At 48.1% G+C, this 22,773-nt stretch overlaps 4 protein-coding genes across 11 annotated transcripts in view; 2 read left to right on the top strand and 2 right to left on the bottom strand.

Moving 5' to 3' along the window:
- Window positions 1-4,017: 4,017 nt before the first annotated feature.
- On the top strand, window positions 4,018-8,282 carry lin (protein lines homolog). Of its 3 annotated transcripts, XM_011148063.2 has the most exons (3): window positions 4,018-5,044; window positions 5,379-5,606; window positions 5,703-8,282. In XM_011148063.2, exon 3 carries the CDS (start codon window positions 5,833-5,835, stop codon window positions 7,615-7,617), a length of 1,785 nt encoding a protein of 594 aa, XP_011146365.1. In that variant the 5' UTR covers window positions 4,018-5,044; window positions 5,379-5,606; window positions 5,703-5,832; the 3' UTR covers window positions 7,618-8,282. The 3 variants fall into 3 exon arrangements, with proteins under 3 accessions (XP_011146365.1, XP_011146366.1, XP_025156434.1); XM_011148064.2 differs by lacking the exon at window positions 5,379-5,606; XM_025300649.1 differs by having other exon boundaries at window positions 4,018-5,606.
- A 1,700-nt stretch (window positions 8,283-9,982) lies between these two features.
- On the bottom strand, window positions 9,983-13,263 carry Rnf11 (Ring finger protein 11). The gene is made up of 2 exons (XM_011148062.3): window positions 12,616-13,263; window positions 9,983-12,018 (listed from the first exon to the last, which is right to left on the bottom strand). Exons 1-2 carry the CDS (start codon window positions 12,745-12,747, stop codon window positions 11,626-11,628), a joined length of 525 nt encoding a protein of 174 aa, XP_011146364.1. The 5' UTR covers window positions 12,748-13,263; the 3' UTR covers window positions 9,983-11,625.
- A 2,794-nt stretch (window positions 13,264-16,057) lies between these two features.
- On the top strand, window positions 16,058-19,112 carry GCS2beta (glucosidase 2 subunit beta). 2 transcript variants are annotated; one of them, XM_025300659.1, is made up of 3 exons: window positions 16,061-16,163; window positions 16,230-17,168; window positions 17,242-19,112. In XM_025300659.1, the coding sequence occupies exons 2-3, from the start codon at window positions 16,247-16,249 to the stop codon at window positions 18,006-18,008; spliced, it is 1,689 nt and encodes a 562-aa protein (XP_025156444.1). In that variant the 5' UTR covers window positions 16,061-16,163; window positions 16,230-16,246; the 3' UTR covers window positions 18,009-19,112. The 2 variants fall into 2 exon arrangements, with proteins under 2 accessions (XP_011146360.1, XP_025156444.1); XM_011148058.3 differs by having other exon boundaries at window positions 16,058-17,168.
- A 205-nt stretch (window positions 19,113-19,317) lies between these two features.
- Window positions 19,318-22,773, bottom strand: part of LOC105187323 (nucleolar and coiled-body phosphoprotein 1) — an 88,430-nt gene continuing 84,974 nt past the window's right edge. For 3 of the 5 annotated variants that reach the window (XM_025300656.1, XM_011148060.3, XM_025300657.1), the window contains one exon: window positions 19,318-22,516. In XM_025300656.1, coding sequence (XP_025156441.1) covers window positions 22,088-22,516 — 429 coding nt within the window. In that variant the 3' untranslated portion in view covers window positions 19,318-22,087. The remainder of the gene's footprint in view (window positions 22,517-22,773) is intronic. The other 2 variants (XM_011148061.3, XM_025300658.1) reach the window with 1 other exon arrangement.

Genomic DNA, 22,773 nt, shown 5'->3' with positions numbered 1-22,773 from the left:
AATTTCCTCAAACACCATCAGACAAATTCCTAGACCCGCAAAGGAAAATTGGAGATGAGAAACTAGGAAGGAGCAATAACAACTCAACGGCCGCGTTCAGTAGAACAAAGTGATCAGAGAGCGTTTAGTGATTATTGTCTGTGATTGAAGCATTCTTTTAGATTCTTCATAGACCCAGAAGTATTTACCAATCAGGAGCGAGATTCAGTGGAAAATCTAGTAATGTTGTCCAACTATTGAGTCTGCTGAATGCAGCCACTTATTCAGGCTGTGGTCCGATATTCACTACCAGGGCCAGGATATTTTTGAAAAACGTCGTATACGATATTTCTTGAATGTCACTAGATCATCACGATTCTCAGCCAATTAAATTGCCTCATTTATGAAATATGGTATACGATATTGTCCACGAATTTTGGTACAGAAATAATATAGAGAATAAGGGGCCTTGTACTGAAAATACTTAGTCTGTGTCACATATATTATAGATTTTCAGTTACTGGCAGTGAATATCGGAACGAAATCTTAGGGCCGTATTCATAGTCGGATCTTATATTTAAGACCGTCTTGAGTTCACGTTCAGATATTCGGTAGCCAATGAAATTATGCTATACAGCATCTGAAGATGAACTTAAAACGATCTTAAATATAAGACCGGACTATGAATACAGTCCTTAGACATCTAAGCAATTTTCTAAGATAATACATAGCCAATAAAATAGCTTCGCGTAACACAGTATTCCTTGTTGGAAATAAGCCGTAACGGATGAGATTGAAGCCCCTTGCACAATGCCAGGCAACAGGCAATACGAATAAAAATAGACCAATCACAATAGATTATTCTTGTAATAGTCGATTGTGATTGGTCTATTTTTATTCTTATTGCTTGTTGCCTGGCATTGTGCAAGGGGCCTTACGCTGCGCGTTTTGATATTCACCGCTAGTACTAAAGCCCGTGTCACATTACCCGGATTGAAGATTAGATTTCGACGAATCAACAAACTTCGCTTTTGATTTGCTTTATTCCGATTGGTCAAATTTCAATCTTCAATCCGCAATCCTTGATATTCAATCCGTAGTGTGACACGGGCTTTAGGCCCCTTGCACAATGCCAGGCAACAGGCAATAAGAATAAAAATAGACCAATCACAATCGACTGTTACAAAAATAATCTATTGTGATTGGTCTATTTTTATTCTTATTGCCTGTTGCCTGGCATTGTGCAAGGGGCTTAAAGATCTACAGGGTTTTTCAATTGGTGCGGGTCGATGTTGGCAGCCTGTGGCGGCTATGTTGTTTTGGCGGCGTCTGTCTAACCTGTTGTTTATTATTCAGCCACTGATTCCAAATCACCATGACAAGTTACACGATTGAGCAGCACGTCCAAATGATAAAACTTTATTATCAAAATGAGTGTTCGTTAGTGCAAACGTTGCGCGCGTTGCGCCCATTTTACGGCAGACGCGGTGGCCCTTCAAAGTCGACTATCCAACGTTTGGTGGCCAAATTCGAGACGACCGGTTCGGTAAACGATCAGCCAATACCCGTACGTCAAAGGAACGCCAGATCGGCCGAGAACATCGCCGCTGTAAGTGAAAGTGTGCAGGAGAACCCGAGGCAGTCAATTCCTCGCCGTGCACAAGAACTCGGCCTTTCGCAGACTTTAACTTGGCGAATTTTGCGTCGGGATTTGGGCCTGCACCCGTACAAGATCTAACTGGCCCAGGAGCTCAAAGTTAATGACCATAGACAACGCCGTTTGTTCGCTGACTGGGCTTCGGAGCATTTGGAAAAGGACCCCAATTTTGGCCGAAAACTCATCTTTAGCGACGAGGCGCATTTTTGAATGAATGGCTATGTTAACAAGCATAATTGCCGTATATGGCACGACGCCAACCCACACGAGGTTCAACAGCATCCACAAAAAGTTACTGTTTGGTGCGGATTTTGGGCCGGCGGCGTCATTGGTCCGTACTTTTTCGAAAACGACGTTGGTGAGGCCATCACCGTCAATGGCGAGCGCTACAGAACGATGATAACCAATTTCTTTTGGCCCAAATTGAACGATATGGACGTGGACGACATGTGGTTCCAGTAGGACGACGCTACGTGCCACACAGCGGACGCCACGATGGACATTCTGCATCAACGATTTGAGGGTATGGTTATCTCTCGCAGAGGTGACGTGAATTAGCCACCAAGATCGTGCGATTTGACCCCGCTAGACTTTTTCTTGTGGGGTTTTCTGAAGTCGCAGGTCTATGCCAATAAGCCGCAATCGACCGATGCCCTTAAAGTCAACATAACCCAGGCCATCGCTCAAGTTCAGCCGGATCTATGCGGCAGAATCATTGAAAATTGGACCACTCGGATCCGTGCCACCGTGAGAAGCCGCGGCGGACATTTGAACGATGTTATATTTCACACATAATGGCATACATGGGCCTTTCAAATAAAAAAAGAATTTCGTTAATACCTCACACACAGCTTGTTTTATTCCATTGCAACATCGACCCGCCCTTATTGAAAAACCCTTTACAATCCATGTGGCGCATACTCCATAGTTTCAGTATCTGCGAATTAATATCGGAACGTAGGTCTCATTAGATGTTCTAAAGCATTCTGTGTGCATAATAACGTGTCATTTCTGTATATAAAAAGACATTGCAAAACCTACGGGGCGTCGAATCCGGGGGGTGGATCCTAAGTCCCTTCTGGAAAGAAGGAATTCGCGAGGGAATTCTTTTCGGCGAACGATGATTATATCTCTCCGAGATCGAGAAATACAAAGGAAATTTCAGGTCAAAAGGGACTGAAAGTCGAAAATAAAAGTGGGGGAAGTAGCGGTTGATCTTTTTGTTCTTTTTGTTTTCGGCCCACGCGTTGTCACTCGAGGGTTATCTGCTACAAAAGTCTAAAATGATCTATGAAGTTTCCTTCTTCATCCTATTGACTAAAAGATAGCGGACAGACACACGCGTGCGATCCCGCCTAACCTTTATAAATCGTAAAACTGAAACCATCAGTTTTACTACCTACTCAACGCATTCTTCCGCTCGCAACGGATGTGTTGAGTATATATTTCGTTACTTCGCAAACGAGCCGTGAAAAAGTATTCAGTCCAGAGATTTGGAACGTCTTAAATATATCTCGTCACTGTTCAAATAAGTTAACAAATGACTACTCCCAGACAGCATAATGTCCAAAACTGGGACATAAGACGTCTTTAAGACGTCTTTAAGACGACTTATGTCCCAGTTTTGGACATATGTGCTGTCTGGGCTGCGTTCAGCGGATTTGCAAATTTTATCGGTGTACGCTCTTAGATTTAGTCAGGATTAAGAGAACGCACCAGTCAGATTCGCGCGTTTTGCAGCAAATTTCAAAGCAATTCTTTCTGCTCGAACACAACCGATGTTTATATCAGAATCACATCATCCGCGAGAGAGATGTTCAAGCCGCGTTCTGCAGGCATATTCACAAAGCAGAAGCAAAAGAAGAAGAACCGTTCTCCGAAATACGAATAAAATACGATTGCGCATATTGCGCAATGTCCGAATGCAAGTATTGATCTTGATCCGAAACACGTGAGAAAAGCATCGTCTTCGCAATTTCCACGTGTGTATGCGACTGTAGTGTGTACGCCGCGTGTTCACGACATGCGTGTGGGTGTGTGTGTGTGTGTGTGTGTGTGTATAGTCGGAAAGAGACGGCGAGCCATCCCCCAATCCGACGCGGCGCAACGGAACCGCTCAGGTCTGGCGGATGCAGCACGGAGAGCCCAATCAACGAATTGGAATTCGCGTCGATGCGAGATCACACATCACGTGCCCTTGTCGTCCCCACGAGGCAAGGGCGAAAAAAGGGTCCGGCAGCGCCGGCGCGACTCCCTGGGCCTCGGGGGGCCTCAGGCGCGCTCGCGCCGCTCGCATTCCCGAAATCCAGCGCGCGCCGCGTGCTCGCGGCAGCCGCCGCGCCGGGGCGCCACGATCGATGCTGAGTTGCCGATGATAGCGCGCGTATTTATCGCACGGCTTTTCGATCCGGCCGACTTTTATTCGCGATAACGGCGGATTAGGCACCGGCGGTATATTTCGCCGGCCGGCGGCCGCGTCCGCGCGCAATTGCTCGCGCGGGAGGCTCGCGCTGGGGCGCTCAGTGCGTTATGGAATGCGCGACGGGCAGCTACCGTGTTACGCGACTCCGCACGATGCTCGGCCGAAAATGCACGCTAAACGCCCGGAAAGCCGTGCGCCGCGGCCGCCGTCTTGACATCGTCTCGCCGCCCGACATCGGACACGGTGCGTACCTCGGCCGCAGCCCGTCCACGCCGAGCCGGGAGACGCGCTCCCGTATTTTTCGTCGGTAGCACCGGGTATACGTGGCAACAGAGCGTGCTGTGTGGCTGCCGTGCGAGCGCTGCTCTGTCACTTCCTAGTCAAGAGAGTTCTCGTCGGCGGTACGACGAGGTAGAGAGAGAGAGAGAGAGAGAGAGAGAGAGAGAGAGAGAGAGAGAGAGAGAAAGAGAAAGAGAGAGAGAGAGAGAGAGAGAGTGAGAGACCAGGTGCGTCTCTCGCATACGTACGGTGCGCGCAGCACAACGCGCTCCCGTCCCGACCCGTCTCCGCAGCCGTGCGTGCGCGACGGGGACGGCGTGGATCTACACACGCCTCGTGTAGACGTGCCCCCCACGCTCCGGATCCGGATCGGTACGTCGCCCGCCGCCGTTCATATAAAGCGATCGCGTGCTCGCGCGGTTCGCGCGGCGACCAGCGCGTCGTGCTGCTCGTTCCACACGCGCGGATCGTGTCCAAGGGATCGCGCGCGCCGAGCCTCTCAGCCCGGCCTCTCAAGCGCGCCCGACGACGACGCCGTCGACGCGCCGAGGATCGCCCCGAAGGATCATCTGACCACACACACACACACATGTCTGTGTCCCCGGAGACGGAGGAGAGAGCACGCATGTACCAGTGCGTGCGCGCATTCTATTTGTTTGGGTACACCGAGAAGCCGCGAGAGTAGCGCGATAGGAATTTCACGCTGTGTAAGTTTCGCCGTCCGTCGGTTAGCGGACTACTGGTGTTACGTACAGTCGTGCTACCCTGGCAGCCGTGTCGCCGGTGGGCATCGGCGGAGTTGATGCGTCCGCGCGATTCGAGAAATGCGCTGAACACCGTGAATTCCGCCTTGTCCGCTTGTCCGGCTACTGGTGTTACGTGCAGCCACTGTTCGGCATAGCCTGCTGTGTGTTAACGATATCAAAAGAATTCACGTGTAGAATCGTGCAATTTTACAATGGGCAGGCTCTAAAGCACAAATGGAACGTGAACATTTAGTTTTTATACGTGTAGCCTTAGTGTATATGTAAATATTTGCAGTATGATGTATGATGTACGGGCAGTATCAATCACATGTCCGACTCATCAGGTTGGTTTACCCTTGGACTGTCTCCCCAATGATTACAGTCTATACAATACTTGTACGTTCAAAGTGTTGGCATAATGTACAATACACAATAGAAGGATAATTGTGCAGATATGTATAGGACAGGCAAGATAACCTCCAACAGTATTTCCAAGGCATTATTGCCAGAGCATCAACGATAGGTCAGCGACAAGCTGTTTTCTCAGTGTCTCTTGTTTACTACACGATAACACAATTCGGTATAAATATTGATGCTAATTTTGTTTCTCTCGCTGCAGGTATCCCCAATGGCGCCACACGTGTGCCAGCTGCAATGGGCTGACGCAGAGTACGAGTAACTTATTATTCTTCGGACACTTGCCTCTCAGCAGTGGCTTTCACATAAGAGAGTTAACCTGAAAAGAGTTAATGGTGCTTGCACGCTGTTATCCTCGTTATCCTCCCATCGGTACAATGGAGGAGCCAGTTAAGAAGAAACAGCGTGTCGACGGTAGCGAGGACTCCAAGAATGCGCTTGCCGACATCGAGGAACTGCAGAATAGCTTGCTAGCGCAATGTCTGTGCAATGTGTCGGAGAGCAGTTTGCGCAAGCCGTTTACCAGCACCACGGTGGAAGCAGCTGATGGCAGCTTTCGCTACTTTGTCCTGTCCGAATGGAGCAATGAACAGACCCTCAAGTTTCTGAGCGCTCTGCAGCTGCTGTTCGACCTGGCGATCAAGCAGAACGTGAGGGGCTTGATGTGCAAACGCGTATTGGACACTTGCAAAGCGTTGGCGCGCAATGAACACGGTGTGATCGATCAGATCATCGACTTGTCGTACACAACCGACAAGTTCGTGTCGTTCGCTGCAAGCCGAGTGCTCGCCTCGTTCTTTATCGTCACGAAGGACAACGTGCAACCGTGGTTGGAAAAACTCACGCAGTCCTTGGTAAACACGCACTCACCCGCTCAGATGTTGTTCATCCTGGACGTAGTGAAGAGGGTGGTGGAACACAAAGATTGCAGTATACACCCACTGGAAGACGCGGACGCGTCCACCCCGCCGCCCGGCTGCAACACCGTCGTGATGTCCGATTCTGAGAGCTTCGACAGCACGGCGATCAAGGCGACGTGTGTGAAGGCGCTCGAGTCCAAGTGGATCATCCTGGTGTCGAAGTTCGAGGCCATCCTCAACGCGTACACGCCGCAGCACGAGTCTGTTGTCATCACGTTCCTGCATCTATGGGAGACCGTGATCTCCGTCAAGGCCAATCTGTCGGTCATCGACACCAAGCTTTTCTATTCGAAGTTGGATATTCTCGTAGGGCTGCTGAACGCGAGCGTGCCAAGCGTAATTTGGCGACACCTGCTGAGTCTATTCAACGAGGTATTGTGTTACGGCAGCACGCTCGCGCTACAAGATGTGTTGCCGGACGAGCCGTGCGCCCTTGCACACCTGATCGTCCGGGCGGTCAAGGATTGGCGATTACTCGACGCGATGCCATACCGCCACGGCTCCGGCCGATTCGGCGGAGGCACCGGCGAAGGCGACCGTCCTCTGCTGCAGAAGATGGTGCTGCTAGTGCTGAAGAGCGTCGCCGTGACGGTGCGGGAGACGCGCAGCGACACCAGCGACTCGTCCCTGGGCTCCGAGGCCGAAGACTTGGACGCGGACATGGCGGTGATCGAGAGAAGCATCCGCGAGGTGTTGCGTCAGCTGGACCAATGCGTCAAGACGCTGATGCCGTTCCACCCGGAGATGCCGCTCTCGCAGTGGGTCGTGCAAATGTTCCACGACCAGGACGATTTCCTCATCGAAGGCATGGTCTGCTGCTTGGACGTCGCCGTGGGCCTCTTCTACCGCGGCCCGCCGCAGAATGACCTAGGTCACATGCTGAGCCCGACGCTCACGTTCGTGCAGTTCGTGAACGCCGTATCGCAGGACCCGGATGTGCTGTTGGACCTGCTCGTCAGCAACGAGACCTGTTTCCTGCTGTACCTGCTGCGCTTCCTCAAGTACATCCGACGCAATTGGCTCGAGTTCGTGTCGTGCTGCGGCCGCGAACTGCCGGACATTATGACCGTGTTAACGAGACTGCGAATGGCCATCAACCGGCTGGTGTCCAAGGCGTTGTTTCCTTACAACATCAACCCAGTTCTGCGTCTGCTCGACAAATGCGAATCCTTCTATGAGGGTAACGCGGACAATTGAATGTGTCGGTGTTGAAATAGCGGGAGGGAGAGAGCTGGGGATGCCCCATAGTCGCATAGAGCGAGGAGGTCAGCGTGTACAGATCGTCCATACGACCCGCGAGTGTCCTCTCGCTCCTCCCTTCGTAATTTGTAATAACTAGAATTATTCTCGTCGCCGTCATCTTGTAAAATATCGCGAAGTTGTACAGATCGCCGCATCTCCGCGTTCCCGCGCAGAAGAAAGGAAAGAAAAGCGACTGATTAACGCTGTCTTCGTAGCACTCCGTAAGCTGACTAAGAGCGAGGCTTAGGAAGAGCGCAACCCCGAGCGCGTTTCTATTTATTAGTTCTAGCGAAATTGTTCACATAGTTGGAATTGCCCCTCGTCGTTCTGTTCACGGATGCAGCGGTTTTGTCGAGTGCCTCGCAGGCAGATTATATCGGTAGTTTCGAGTCGGACCAAGTACAAAAGCGCGCCGGAGGCAAAATTCGTCCGTCGTCGTTGTATCGTACCCCCAAGACCAGACTGCATTCGTGTGGTGCTAATAAAAGTACGCTTTTGCCAAAGCACCATTGGGAGAAATACATTAAAATGTATACCACTAGAATAATATTTATGTGTATACTTTAATCTATATGTACAATTTGCCAGTGCACTAGAATATTTGTAAATGAAACTTAATCTTCACATTTTCCTGCAAACCATGTGTGTGTATATGTATATGTATGTATGCATATGTATATATATATATATACATATACATATATATGTAATTATACAGCATTATGTATATAACATAACATATATATATATTTTATATATATTTATATATATATATATATTATATGTCACACAATATATGTATACATATATATACACATATGTATGTAAAATCACGCAACACAACAAAAAGAAAAAATATTGGTTGTCGAAATCGGCTATTCTCGCATCTCACGACACGTTCGCCAGATCGTGTCGCGGGCTGAATTTTCGTTCAACATGACGTTTACAGTACAGAAGACACGGAAAAGCAACGGAGGAAAAGATCTTCCCATATTGTCTATCCACATGAGTAGATATTGCATAAATTAAAATACAATAAATAAGGGAGCTGCGACGCGTGAGAAATTCTTTACCGAGGTCAGATCGAATCTTACAAAATCTTTTGTATAAAAGCAATAAGTGAATCTTGCAGTCTCAGAAACTTGCTCAATAATCGAGACGTGATACCTGACGACCGCCGACAATAATTAAACCGTAAACGCAATCTTTCAACGCTATCGACACTGCCTTCAAATGAATAAGAAACGAAAGAAAAGACACGACGTCGCTCGTAACCCGTCTCGAGATTTCCGAATTTTACAAAACCTATTTGTAAATAGCAATATTAACAACGATTAATTAACGCGCGGCGTACGCAGATAAGATTTCCTCTCTTGTAAGTATCCATGTAATGCACTAAAATTCTCACATTTTTACTTTTATAATTGTGCTGTGTCGTTTCATTCAAACTACCCTCAATTCGGGACCATCTTGTCGGGAGTCGCACATAACCTCGTGAAAAGAGAGATCCCTCGATGTTGATTAAATGACGAGGAAAAGATTCTCTTTTCTTTTTTTTTTGTTTCTTTTCCAATCAAATATTTATTATCTTCTCCTTTCTCTCTCTCTCTCTCTCTCTCTCTCTCTCTCTCTCTCTCTCTCTCTCTTTCTCAACATACAAGTCGAATACAATTGTCGTTATCGAGCCCTTACGATTATATAGCCCGGTAGATTGTCAGTGTGATGCCCCAAGAGATTGATCGCTACGGTGTTCGTTACATTGATTAGAGCGACGTAACGCGCGCTGTGTCATTGGGACGTCAAACGGTCCGAATCCTTGACTCTTAAAGAGATCCATACAGATAAACTCGTAAACATTGGCCTTTTCATGTTTGTGTGTCCTTTTTTTCGCCTCTCTTTTATATAAAATTACGTTATTCTCTCTACTTAAATTCTCGCAAGATGTAGCTCTAATTGTTCGAACGTCCGATCGAGAAATTTTGCGTCGAGCAGGGCAATTTTAAAACAACCTTTTTCACTAAATATTTATATCTGTGTATTAAATCATATGTGTGTGTGATTATTGAGTGTATATATGTATGTATGTATGTATGTATATACATATATATATATGTATATATATATATATATATATATATATATATATATTATATATATTATATATATTCTCAATAAATCACTATTTCACAGCATCATTTTCTCATTTAGAACGAAAACTTAGCGATACCGTATATTGCATATCAAGCTTCTTTTTTTATCTTTTTTCTTTATAAATTAATAATCTTTAGTCGCGTTCACGTTGTTCGAAATGTGCTTCTGCCTTAAACCGGTAAAACTATTATCGCGTATCTTACACTGACGTATGAAACTACACGAAACTGTACATATCTTTCCCTCTCTCTCTCTCTGTAAAGTTTTACTCTGCGAAACAGCAAATGTCCATTGCTCTGTAACTGCCCTGCAAAAGTTAGTTCAACAAGCTTCACTAAATCAACGACAGAATCTAAGTTACGTAGCCCATTGTCAACATCGTGTTCAATAATATGTGTATGCATGTGGTGCGGATCATTCGTCGCATTTTATCTCTGTCCCTCCCTCCCCCCGGCCCCTTTGTTTATCCTCTTCTCGCATTTTTATCCGTTGCTCCGCCACGTTCTGCGTCCTCGCGTTATCATTAATAACAAACCGCTAATCATCCGTGGCATACACGCAACAAAGCGTTCTTTCTCTCTGTACACGTACATCTAAGTGAAAAAAAAAAAAAAACAAATGAGAAAAAGAAGAAAAGAGAAAATGTTCGATCGGTCGCGACAGCGGTACAAGCGGTTCAAGCGATTTTCATCGTAGTCTCGTAACAACACATGCGAGGCATGGGAGGAATTCAAACGTCACGAAGATCGTTAAAAGAGAGACAGTCCTGTTTTCGTCACGAAAATATACAACAGACTGTCCATATCTGCATCGACATCGTCGTCGTCGTCGTCGTCGTCGTCGTCCTCATCATCATCATCATTAACATTATTATCGTCTACGCATTTAGACGTTCATTAAACGAGGCTCGTTCAGTTTCGACATATGCTTGGAAAGTCGCACGTATAGTCTGCACACGAAAGAAAAAGCGTCGCGCTCTTTGCGCCCTACGACGCGGCCGTGGAACGCCGATTAATCCGCTCTTTATCGCTCTTGATCGGAGAAACAGAAAGACAAAGGGGAAACGCGACTTGCACGCGTTGTTTCGTTGAACGGTCTCGCCGTGTTACGCAAAAGGAGCATTTATACGATACAACGGCGGTCGCCTCGCTCGCATCTCACATCACTACGCATATATACTGTTTCGACTATACCTATCGATGTTACTCAACATTATTGCACGCTTACATCAAGCCGACTCCTTCCTCCCTTTTTCCCCCTTCTTCTCTAGTAGGAAATCAATTTGCAAGCGACATTAACTCACTACCACACACGGGCAAGGATACCTCGGTGTGTGTCCTTCAATGAGATTTCATCGCGAACGCAAGTCTTTTCCTCGCACTCGTCGTTGGTCTTGTAGGAAAAGAAGAAAAAAAAACAATCTAACGAGGAAAAACTCAAATACTCTTGCGGATGTAATAAGTATGTCATGTGATACAGATATTGTTAAAACAGCACCCGCGCGCGTATATATATCGGGTGTAATGGCGAATACAGTCAGGCCATTGACACACGGATCTCTCTACTAACCAGAAGCCTTTAAACGTTCTATAGCAAAAAGTAGCGATTCTCTCTCTCTCTCTCTCTCTCTCTCTCTTTCTCTCTCTTTCATTCTTACATTCTCTCACTCGCCCTTGCGCGCTCTCTCTCTCTCTCTCTCTCGCTCTCTCGTTCTCGCTCTCTCGTTCTCGCTGCAGTCGCTCCGTTTAGCCTGGATAATTGAATTCCAATCGCCGATCGGAATCAAAGCACAAGTCCGGTTACTCTGGTGTATTAAGTAGTCGGATGATATGAGCTAATTAGCGCTGCGTCCACCGGCTCCATGCAGGACGGACAGGTGAGCGAGCGTAGCAACCAGTCGTCGATGCAGATCGCGTGGTAGGTATGCATGCAGGGTAGATAGCGCACTTCCTCGCCGGCCAACAACTCCATCATGCATATCACGCACTCTCCCTTCATCGTGCCGTCGTACTCCCGCATCGGCAGGTGTTGTATGAGTCCTATGCGCTTGGCGATCCTCATCTGTTGCTCCTCGTCGCTCAGGCCGGCTGACCCGACACCTTGCATCAGGTTCACGCCGATGCCGCGGCTGATGTTCAAGTTAGTGGACTGTAGGTGACGAGGTTCCCTCGTCGCGATCGACGGGTAGTAAGACGCCACCGCTTGCTGTGGGACATCAAAAGTCAAGTTAGCATATATGATTCTTGTGTCACTATTGGATCCTCGAAACTTGTGCAAACACAGAGAGACTCTCTACACAATTTGCACAAGTTCCAGGAATCATTGAACGCTGACGAGGCTCTGCGAGTATCCATGGACGAAGCTGTTTGCACAGCCAACAGTATGAAATCATCAAGGAGGAAGGTAGTCGCATAGACCACTAGCTCAGCAGTCGGAGCCACGCTAATAAATTAACAAACGGTAATAAATTAAACTGATCGCGCTGGTGCCCGACGCGAGTGTCGCGTTCCTGAGCGCTGCGCTTTCTCCGTGAGAGACCAAAACAAAGGGAACAGACGGAAATCAGACGGGCGGACAAAGGGGAAAGGAAGAGGCAACGAGAGCGGGGAGGGCAGAGGCAATACAGCTGATCGGGCCTCGCGGAGAGGAGAGGAGAGCGACGCGACTCAACGACGACGACCTCGAGAGCGAGAGAGAGAGAGAGAGAGAACGAGAGAGAGAGAGAGAGAGAGAGAGAGAGAGAGAGAAAGAGAGAGAGAAAGAGAGCGTAGGAGCGCGTGAAGAAGAGCGGCGCGTAATTACGTTGTAAGGAATCGGCGGTCCGAGGCCCTCCTGCGAGGAACCGCTGGTGGACACGGCGGACTCGGGATTGCTGCTGAGCAGAGTGGTATTGTCCTGTTGATTGCCGCCGGCGCGCTTCAGGCAGTTGCCCATGTTTGCTGCTCGGGATCGTCGGCGGCGAGCTGTCAGCTTCGTTCGCGCGGCCCACCGCCGCGTCGCATTCGCCTCCTCGTCTCGATGGCCCTCCGCGCGCGGATCACAGAAGCCCGAAGTGCGGCGACGGTAACGGCAGCGGCGCGACCACGTACGACGACGTTGCTCCTCCTTCGATCGCGCTGCTCGCGTCCATTTTCTACTTGCACCGTCGTCGCATCGCTACGCGTTCGATCGCCACGAGTCACGGATTCGCCTGCGACGACACGATTCTGATCTGCGCGGCCGTCCGTCCCTCCGACGCAGCCGTCACATACCCCCCGTTACTGGCTACACACCGTTGTGGCCGAGTCACTGCACACAGCTGAGCGCCGCCACGGCGCGAGTGTCTCTCGCAGATGACGCGACGCGCGGAAATGGCGGCGCGTGCTGAGTCGTCTCTCGGACCCTCTCTTCGGCGGCGGCCACATTGGCCGAGTTGCCGCGGAGATTAGATAACCTTGGCTCGAGGAGTACGTTCTCTTTGTTTCTCTCTGTGTCTCTTTGTCCCTCTCTCTCTCTCTCTCTCTCTCTGTCTCTCTCTCTCTGTCTGTCTCTCTCTCTCTCTGTCTCTCTCTCTCTCTCTCTCTCTGTCTCTATCGACTTCACAAGCGGCGATGAGAGGCGAAAGCTGCTATTGCCGGGATTGGCACGGTCGACGGGTGAAACTGAAAGCGAAAAAGTCTGCCGGACAGTTTGAGCGTCAGAAAATGAAGAATGCTACAATTTGGAAGTCCACCTTCCTCGTGTCGCGACGTCACCGTGGCCGGCAGGTAGTTTGTTTTTCACAGCGTCGTTTTGCGCGAAGACGCACGTCTCCGCGAACGGCTACGTTGTACTCCCGCGTACCCAGGAGGAGGTCTCTTCTCATTGGTCGACGGCTCGTTCTTCGAGCTCGGGAGCAGCGCGCGCAGCGACGAATGCTTTTCTAGAGGTTTCTCCACACATCGAGCTAAAACGCAAAAGCATGTCGTCATTCGTGAAGAGCACTTTCATACTCGCGCTCCGATGTTTTTCGAACGGATAGCAGAGCCACGATGCGTCATGGCGGAACTCCGCCGTGGAGGTGTCTCAAAGGACGGCGGAGAGCAGGTGCCGTGTGTAACTTTCTCACGTTCACGCATGCGCAGTGAGACGCAGATAAACAATACGTGACGCACATGCGATATGTTGGGTTATTCAAAATATTTAAAAATGTTTCCAGACACTAATTCTCTTCGAATTGTGAGCATAACCTCCTCACTCAACCGTCTCTCTGCTCTTTCTCACACTCCCCCACTCTTTTCTCGTCGAGAGAGAGAGAGAGAGAGAGAGAGAGAGAGAAAGATACACGGCACCTGCTTTATGCGTTTCTTTCTACCTGATCTTCAGGTTTCGAACTTCATGCTCGGTCTATTTTTATTGCGTCTACGATTAACGTTGACACGGTATCCGTCATTCCGGTTTCGTTGCAATTGTAACTGATAAGCTCTTGCATTTAATTGGAGTCCATTTTTCGGGTCTAAAAGAATACATGAATCGCAAGAAATCACCAAGTACGGCAGTCTACTAAACCGGATGAAAGCTGCCGTGTAAACACTACGATCGGAACGCTTCGTCCCGATTCTTCGTGGCCAATGGCCGAGTCGCTCGAGATCACGACGCCATGAAGGATAAAGAAAAATGACGAGGTGGGATCGTCGTTTGAAAAACGTCGAGCGAAAGATCCTTGGATGATGCGGAAGATAAAAAGCGCACCATCATCGTGCGAAAGGAGCCGCGGGCGCTCCGGGCGCTCCGATGCTTTGTTTTTCAATCGCATGTTTCTGCGTTTCACGCGTTCAAATGAAAGATGGAGGTTAAGTACGAGAGCGGGAAAAGCAAACCGGGAGAAGAGTCTCGCGGTACGCGCGAGAATGACCTCTCTCGATCGAAACTCGCAGGTGAAACTTTCACGCGGAGAAGGGCGCTGCCTCCGCAAATATTTATCTGGCGATAAGGATAAGGCGATTTTATCTATTTTATAAATTTTTTATACAATGGATATCAGCGATATCCATTAAGGATAAACCCGTGCAAACTCGAGTTTTATCTAACGCGAAGATACGCAATGTAAACGTGAGCGGAAATTGAATGTCTCTCGTCGCTTCACGTCCCTAATGACGTTAGGATTTCACGTAAGGAAGAATTCCGTGTATTGAAATTGTCGACAATTTTCAGACAAACGATGGAAACGGACGGAGATCCGTCAGAAGCAAAACGGTCCTTTACGACATATCGTGCAATTGAAATTAACATGAAGATAATCTTGTTAACCCCTTGACTGTGGAGACAGAAATGTACTAGTCGTGCCATTTTTGTGTTGGAAAAAATGTCGAATTTTCTTTATGATATTTTTATGATAAGGGTTTTTGGGGTCGCTGAATCCAAATTTGATATTAAAATTCCGAAATTCAAAATGGCGGATCCAATATGGCGGGTCAAAATTATGAAAATAATCGGATATTTATGAAAGTGGGTATCTATATGTTTCTGAGGTCGCTGAATCCGAATCTGCTATCAAAATTTCAAAATTCAAAATGACGGATCGGTCATGTTGTGTCAAAATTATGAAAATAATCAGATTTTAATGAAAGTCGGTATTTATACGTTTTTGGGATCGCTGAATCCAAATTTGATATCAAAATTTTAAAATTAAAAATGGCGGATCTAAATTTTGAAAATCAGATTTTCATGATTTTTATAATTTTGACTCGCCATGTTGGATCTGCCATTTTGAATTTCAAAATTTTTATATCAAATCCGGATTCAGCGACCCCAAAAACATATAGATACCCACTTTCATAAAAGTCCGATTATTTTTATAATTTTGACTCGCCATGTTGGATCCGCCATTTTGAATTTCGAAATGTTGATATCAAATTCGGATTCAGCGAGTCCAAAAACATATAGATACCCACCTGTGTGCAAAAAACAATAGTTTTACTATTTCTTTTTCTTCGATGCGTGGATACACGTCATCCGCACTGGTGGCACGACTTTTTCATGCGGCTATACACGTCATCCACAGTCAAGGGGTTAACATCTCTTGTTACTTTTATCTGCAAGGACGAGGATCCCTGAAATCTGCTCTCGGCTGTTTGCTTTCTACAGTCGATCCTGGTTTGCGCGCGACCTGACGCATACAACAGACCCGTTCCTCGGCCTGATTCGGCGGGGAAGGTGCAGAGCCACGACGCGAACGGGTCGAACAACCTGGCAGTTGGCAAGCCTGTGCCAACTGTGTGATCGTGTGGGTGTCCGTGCGAGAAACGTGCGAGGCGAGGTGTCGTGTCGTGTGCGCGCTTCGGACCTCGAAGGGAAACGCCGTAGGCTGAGTCGCGCGTTCATTTAGCCGGGTGAGTGAGGCGACGTGGTGAGGCGAGAGCTTTTTCTAAAGAGAGACTTCGCGATGACGTTCCCAGACAGGAGTCGCGAGAAAATGGACAGGTACGCGGTGTGGCTGTTGGTGTGGGGCAGTCTGCTTCTGGCGCACACGAGCCACGTAGCCGGCTCGACGACGATACGCGGTGTCCCGTTGGCGATGAGGTCGCTGTACAGTCCGAACCGCGAGCTGTTCGAGTGCCTGGACGGCAGTATGCTCATACCGTTCTCGAACGTCAACGACAACTATTGCGACTGTGCGGACGCCAGCGACGAGCCCGGCACGCCGGCATGCGGTAACGGCATGTTCCACTGCGAGAACGCCGGCCACCAGCCGCACTACATACCATCGTCCTGGGTGAACGACGGCGTGTGCGACTGCTGCGACGCGAGCGACGAGTACGACTACTCGTCACTCGAACACAAGTGCCAAAACACATGTCACATACTGGCCAAGGAGGCCAAGCTGGTGCAGCAGAAGGCGGAGCAGCAGGCGCGCGACGGCAACAAGCTGCGCCTGGAGCTGGTGAGTAAGGGCAAGACCCTCAAGGCGGAGTACCGGTCGCAGCTGGCGAAGGTGAGAGCCAACTATGAGGAAGCGGAGTTAACGAGGAAGGAGAAGGAGGTGCTGAAGGCACAGGCGGAGGAGAGGGAGAGGTTAGCGTTGGAGAAGTACAAAACAGAGACTGAGCCTGAGCAGGTTGTCGAGGAGGAGTCATCGTTGTCCTCGGAGACGAGGATGTTATTGATCGATCCTGAGCTGGAAAAGTGTTTCCGTATCTTGGACGATGACAGTGATGGTACATTGACGTTGCATGAAGTGGAAGAGAGGATCCTCAGCAGCAAGGATATGACTGAGACCGGAGTGACGGTGCAGGATTCGAAGCACATCTTGTTTGGCCAGTTATCTGCCACATGGGATGAATTTCTGAATATGGCACGGGAGAAGGAACACCATGAAGTGAAGCTTGCGGTGGAGAGTGAGTCGCATCAACGTTCACTCCCTTCCTTCCTACAACATATCGACGTTATTGAATAACCTTTTGTTTACAGAGATCAAGGCTATCGCGGGGTATCCTGCGCGTGAGCTTCCGGACGATGAAGGAGAGGAAGACGAAGGGGATGCCAGCGATAGAGAAGAGGAGGAAGCTGAAGCTGAAGCTGAAGCGGAAGCTGAAGCGGAAGCTGAAGCTGAAGCGGAAACAGGGATAGAGAAGGAGGCAGAAAGTACGATTCAGTATGATGAGGAGACGCAGGTCTTGATCGACGAGGCTAACAATGCCCGTGAACGCCTGCAGGAGGTCGAGAAGGCCGTGAGCGAATTGCAAGCTGAAATCAGCCAGCTGGAGGTGAAACTGCGCCACAACTACGGCCCGGACGACGAGTTCGCGTCGCTCTACGGCGAGTGCTTCGAGTACACGGACATGGAATATATTTACAAACTGTGCCTGTACGACAGAGCGACCCAGAGGTCCAAGTCGCACGGCGGTAGCGAGGTCAACCTCGGCCAATTCAACAGGTTCGTCGGGCCGACTGGCAACAGATTCTCCAGTATGGAGTACGATAAAGGTCTCACCTGTTGGAACGGCCCGCCGCGTTCCACGCTGGTCACTCTGTCCTGCGGAACGGAGAACAAGCTGATATCGGTGGCGGAACCGAGTCGCTGTGAATACGCCATGGAGTTGACCACACCGGCTCTGTGCAGAACGGACAGTATAGAAGGCGCGGACACGCACGACGCGCAACAGGCGCCGGACGCGCAACAAACTCTCGACGGGCAACAAACGTCCGACGAGCAACACGCGCACGACGAATTGTAAATGGTTGCTCTGTCGTTTTAGTAAAATGCGAGGTGTGCGCGAGGTCGCACGTTCAAACGTGAGATGTCGAGCACTCTTATGGGCCCCTTTGGTTGGCCGCGAGACGAGTACCGAGACTGCAAGGATCAAACATTAATCGCAAGGATTATCAATGTATCATTCGTCGAATCGAGGCTCTCGCGAACGTTCGCAACGCGGTCGCGCAATCGACGACGCGATTGCGAATGCGTCACTGGAGGGTGATAAAGCCCCATGAAAATCTCATGGTCGCTTTGCGCCGCTGATATCATGTCGGCAGGTATTTTTAGCAGCGACACACTTGGTATTCGTCTAGATACGACAATGTTGTACGTTATTTATCAGTCGTTGCGATCGTTACGTTGCGTAATCCCGTTGAGATCGCGACACTCGGGGACTACGAAAGTTGGTCAGATTTCGGTTACAGTTACGGTTACGATTTGACAGTGAATACGATATTGCGAGAGAGCATCCTGTCGGATGCCCGGGTTATTTATTACGTTAATCAAAGAGTTCGATCGATTCTTTGTTACACGCGATTTTCGCGTGTGAAAAGAATGACGGAAATTTCTGACCGTTTTATCAATGTAACGCGGAGTCGGGAAGACAGAAGGAAATGTACAAAGAGACCGGGAATAACTCGAGTGATCTCTGCTCGGAAATGCTGCCGTTATGCGCTCATTAATTAACGATCTCTCGTCCAGCGATCACGATTGCGATCAAATTGCTGGTCCTTGCAATCTCGCCGGGATTCGTCGACTTAGTATTGGCAATGGAGCAAAGTTCGTTTAGCGATAACCGAAATAATTATCCTTATCTCATTCTGCAAAGTCGATAGAGTCGTTGTTATGCGCGAGGATTACATTGCCAACGTTAAAAGAGAGAGAGAGAGAGAAAGAAAAAAAGAAAGAAACGAAGCTAGCTGTTACATTCCTCCTTTTGTACACGACACATTTCTACAATTGTGATTTCAAAGTGAATCGGGATGCAATGCAATGTTTATCCGGCCGGCCGGGTCCGGTGAAACATACTTTATACCATTTAGTATGCTTAGTTGGAAACGGAGGAGAAAGAGAAAGAAAAAGAGAGAGAGAAAGAGAGAGAGAGAGAGAGAGAGAGGAAACGGTCGCACACTGTTTCCGGCATTCGATTAGTCACGCATACGTACAGACCATGTCCTAATGTCCAGCATTGTATACACTTAAGTCGGATATTTTGTAATTTTTAATGGTTCCGCCACGGCACGGCGTTGACACGAATCACGAGGATCTATAATAAAGAGAGAAACAAATTCTGTTGTCGAACCGTAATTGCGATGGCAGCTTTATTTACACTCAACGGATGAGAAATCTGCGTGTAAATGTGTGTGTCCACCTGTTGTGGCTGTGTATATGTTGCGTCTGTCTGCATGTGAGAGCGAGTGGGGTGGTTGGGTGAATGGTTGTATGTAGACTTTTCTTGTTAATTATGTATAACATTACATATTACAGTGACGTGGTTAAATTCAGCTTTTTTTTTCTATTTACTCTCTAAGAGACGATCTTTCCACGTTTCGCGCGCTCTCGGGATCCGAGATGATACATTTATCATATAATCTAGCCAACTAAGAAGAGGGAAGATTGAAGGGGATGATATATATATATATATATATATATATAACATTCTCTCTCTCTCGCCCGTGTGTGTTCCTACAGCCGATGTGCTTCGGTTCGGTCTTCCTCGGTTGGTTCCCGGTAAGGCACTTGAAAGGCTACAAAGATCCCTTCTTCCCCTCGCGAGCTTCGGCGAGTCTCGCGCGATATGCTGTGGGTGTAACGTTAGCGCGGCTTTCTACGTCTCGGAGAATCGAGAAGGAGGAATGAAAGGTTGGGAGGGGGGGGGAGGGGGAATCGTAGCGCTCCACCGACCGTCGACAATTTCACGCTATTTTCTCTCTTACAGATCGTTCCTCCTAATCACGATCTTTCGCGGTCACTCGACTACATACTGAGGCCAGATGTTCTGATATCACTCACGTTGACACGTCATCGACCAGGAAAACTGTAGGCCCGCTTTAGGCCTCGTTTGTAGGCGTAATTCGCGTTACACTGATGTCGCTCGTGTATTGGCGATAGGTAGGCGGCGATCTTTTGGAAAAGTAACAACACTTTCTAGCAGAATAAACGGGGTCGCCGTGAGCATCGAAAATACACTCGCACGGATAACAACTTCCTGCTGACACATTCAGACCGACCGTCGTGCAGTTTTCTTCTTTTCTTTTCTTTTTATACACCCCGTGCGTGCCTCTCTTCTATATTTACCAAATTACTACTATGGTGATATATATATGTATATATGTATATATTCTTTTCTCTGCATCATAGCAAGACGATTCCGCGCATATATATTCTTCGTATTTACACGATGAGATGATGCACGATTTTTGCAAACGTGCCATGGGCAAGGATCACATCCGCTAGACTACTGTACAGCTATCTTCGATTAACGCTGAAGGTCCTACGAGAATGTATATACGCGCCTCTCGTGACGGAGTTCTCGTGCGCGGTCGTACAATGTATAATCTCAACGACGTTTAATTCCTTCGACGTGTGAAGAAAACACGAATGTGAGAATTGAAGGAAAAAAAAAAAAATACCGCGTGAGCAAGAATGAACTTTGCTCTTTTTTTCTCTCCTTGACGGCACCGAAACGGTATTTGGCTCTTCAATCCACAGTACACGACGGAACGAAAAGCCAGATATCATCATCGACGTGAACCGTCATGCTTCGCATTGAAATTGTTTTTTTTTTCGATCTCTCCCCGAGAGTTAAACCGTACGATTACCGCGACGTTATGACATTCACTTATTTATTCAAACAAAGATTTTGCAAAGATTCCAAAGGGAAACGATCAGTGTGAGACTGGCCGGTAGAAACCGTCGCAAAAGATGTTGGACGCGATAATTAAATCTATTAGATGGTATCTAGGTGGGGAAGTTGAAATTATCCGACACATTGTTGAACGTACTTTTCATCTCTCCGATGAAGTTGGGGCGGGCGCATCAAGTAGTCGCGACTACGAGCCGCTACCTGCTTGAGCTTGAGCGGTAATCGGTCATGACAGGAGGCGAAGTGACAGCGAGTTAGACAACCGTCGCAACTGCAACGGAGGATTCACAAGAAAACGTAAGTAATTACAGAGCAGAGATAACATAATAGAAATATCCAATATGTGCATCGTGTACCGTCGTGTGACGTTTCAGTTTCTGTCATGACCGTCTTCCTGATCGTTCTGCAAACTCACGAACGACTCGCACTCATCAGCAATCGCAATCATATCCACTTGACGCGTTCCCAACTTTATCGGAAAAGAACAAACGGTTTCACGAATGAATATACATGCGAGTTGGCTGTTCCGCAGCCAATAATTTTATCCTCCGCTAATGGATCTGCTACTAATTTATCGCGTCCAACATCTAACGGTTCTTACCAAGCAGCCCCTCCTCTACTCTCTCTAGCTGAATATTTATTCACTTACCGCGACGTTGCATCGACTAACACACGCGACGAGCAAATCACTTATGACATCATCTAAAATACCAAGCTCTCGTTTGGTATCTTCAAATTTTTACCATCTGCGAAACGCGATATCTATGTAAAGTAACACCTCCTTTTTTCTACTTTTATCCGTACGGCTTATTCCTCTTGAATTCGCTCTTACCTTATCATTTTCTATCTTGGATCTTGAGCTCTCCGCGGATAAGCAAGCGATTGATCCAACTCGGTCAACGGTGGACCTTCACGTGAAAACGGTTATTCGCGAGCTATACTCTTTGATTTCTCTTTGCCCTCACTCGCTTCGAGTGAACGAGCGAATGCTTCGTGCGAGAACACACCCGGCTCGTATATATTCTACAATGTATATATAATAATCGCTAAACGAGATCGCTCATCTCTTTTACGTGCTTGACCTCTTCTCCGCGTTAAGCTCTGACCGCTACCGGAACACGTTCGCGTCAACTGAAAGAAGGTTGATCTCTCGCAAGGACGATTTCCTATATCGTCGCTCCATCGTCGTACGCTCACTTTCCGAGCTTTTCGAACATGATCAGCTTCTCCTTAAAGCTCTTGGTGTCGGTCGACACCTCTGATATGTTTCCGTTGAGCATGTTCTGCAGGTCCTCGTCGTTCTTGCCGACCAAGAGATTGTCAAACAGCATCTTCGTGTCCTCCTGCTTGGCGACCGGCGAGGTCGGCTGTGACGTGCTCATCTGTTGTTTCTTCTTCGGGTAAATCACGGAGCTGCGCTGATTGTTACCGTTGTCAGCCATTCTGGTCACTATCGTGATGGCCAGCAACTGATGGATTCCCAGGTTGTCCTTAGTAGGTTCGGAGGACTGACGCCAGTAATATTTGTCAGCGGTGATGAGCGACTTGGAGTCCTCCGTGTCGTCTCCCATTGATGTCTGGTCAGGTTCGGTCGCAGCCACATTCCTGCTGGACCAGGAATCCTGAAAGAGACGAGACCGATGTTAGGAAGAGACTCATCACACTGCCCCTCTTCTTATCGCGTTTACACAAATGCTAGGAGAGTTTTAGAGAACTTTAGAAAATGCATAATTATGGAAGCTGTTCGGTTCATAATTATTTATATTCTCAAACATATCAAGGTACCTTCAACATTAATTGTTTCGCTCGCATTATTAGCACTGCAAAGTTGAGCAGCCTTCTAGGTGGTTGACCTTAAAACTAATGCTAAACTTCTTCA

Source organism: Harpegnathos saltator, unplaced genomic scaffold (assembly GCF_003227715.2).
Source record: "Harpegnathos saltator strain DR-91 unplaced genomic scaffold, Hsal_v8.6 scaffold38, whole genome shotgun sequence".
Taxonomy (NCBI): Eukaryota; Metazoa; Arthropoda; class Insecta; order Hymenoptera; family Formicidae; genus Harpegnathos; species Harpegnathos saltator.
The sequence above is the reverse complement of the archived record's forward strand: the minus strand, read 5'-3'. Positions and strand labels throughout refer to the sequence as shown.

Coding starts and splice junctions, on each gene's coding strand:
- lin (XM_011148064.2), top strand. CDS start 5,833: ATGGTGCTTGCACGCTGTTATCCTCGTTATCCTCCCATCGGTACAATG.
- GCS2beta (XM_011148058.3), top strand. CDS start 16,217: ATGACGTTCCCAGACAGGAGTCGCGAGAAAATGGACAGGTACGCGGTG. Junction 17,169..17,241: donor AGTGAAGCTTGCGGTGGAGA/GTGAGTCGCATC, acceptor TTTTGTTTACAG/AGATCAAGGCTATCGCGGGG.
- Rnf11 (XM_011148062.3), bottom strand. CDS start 12,747: ATGGGCAACTGCCTGAAGCGCGCCGGCGGCAATCAACAGGACAATACC. Junction 12,019..12,615: donor GACCGCCGATTCCTTACAAC/GTAATTACGCGC, acceptor GATGTCCCACAG/CAAGCGGTGGCGTCTTACTA.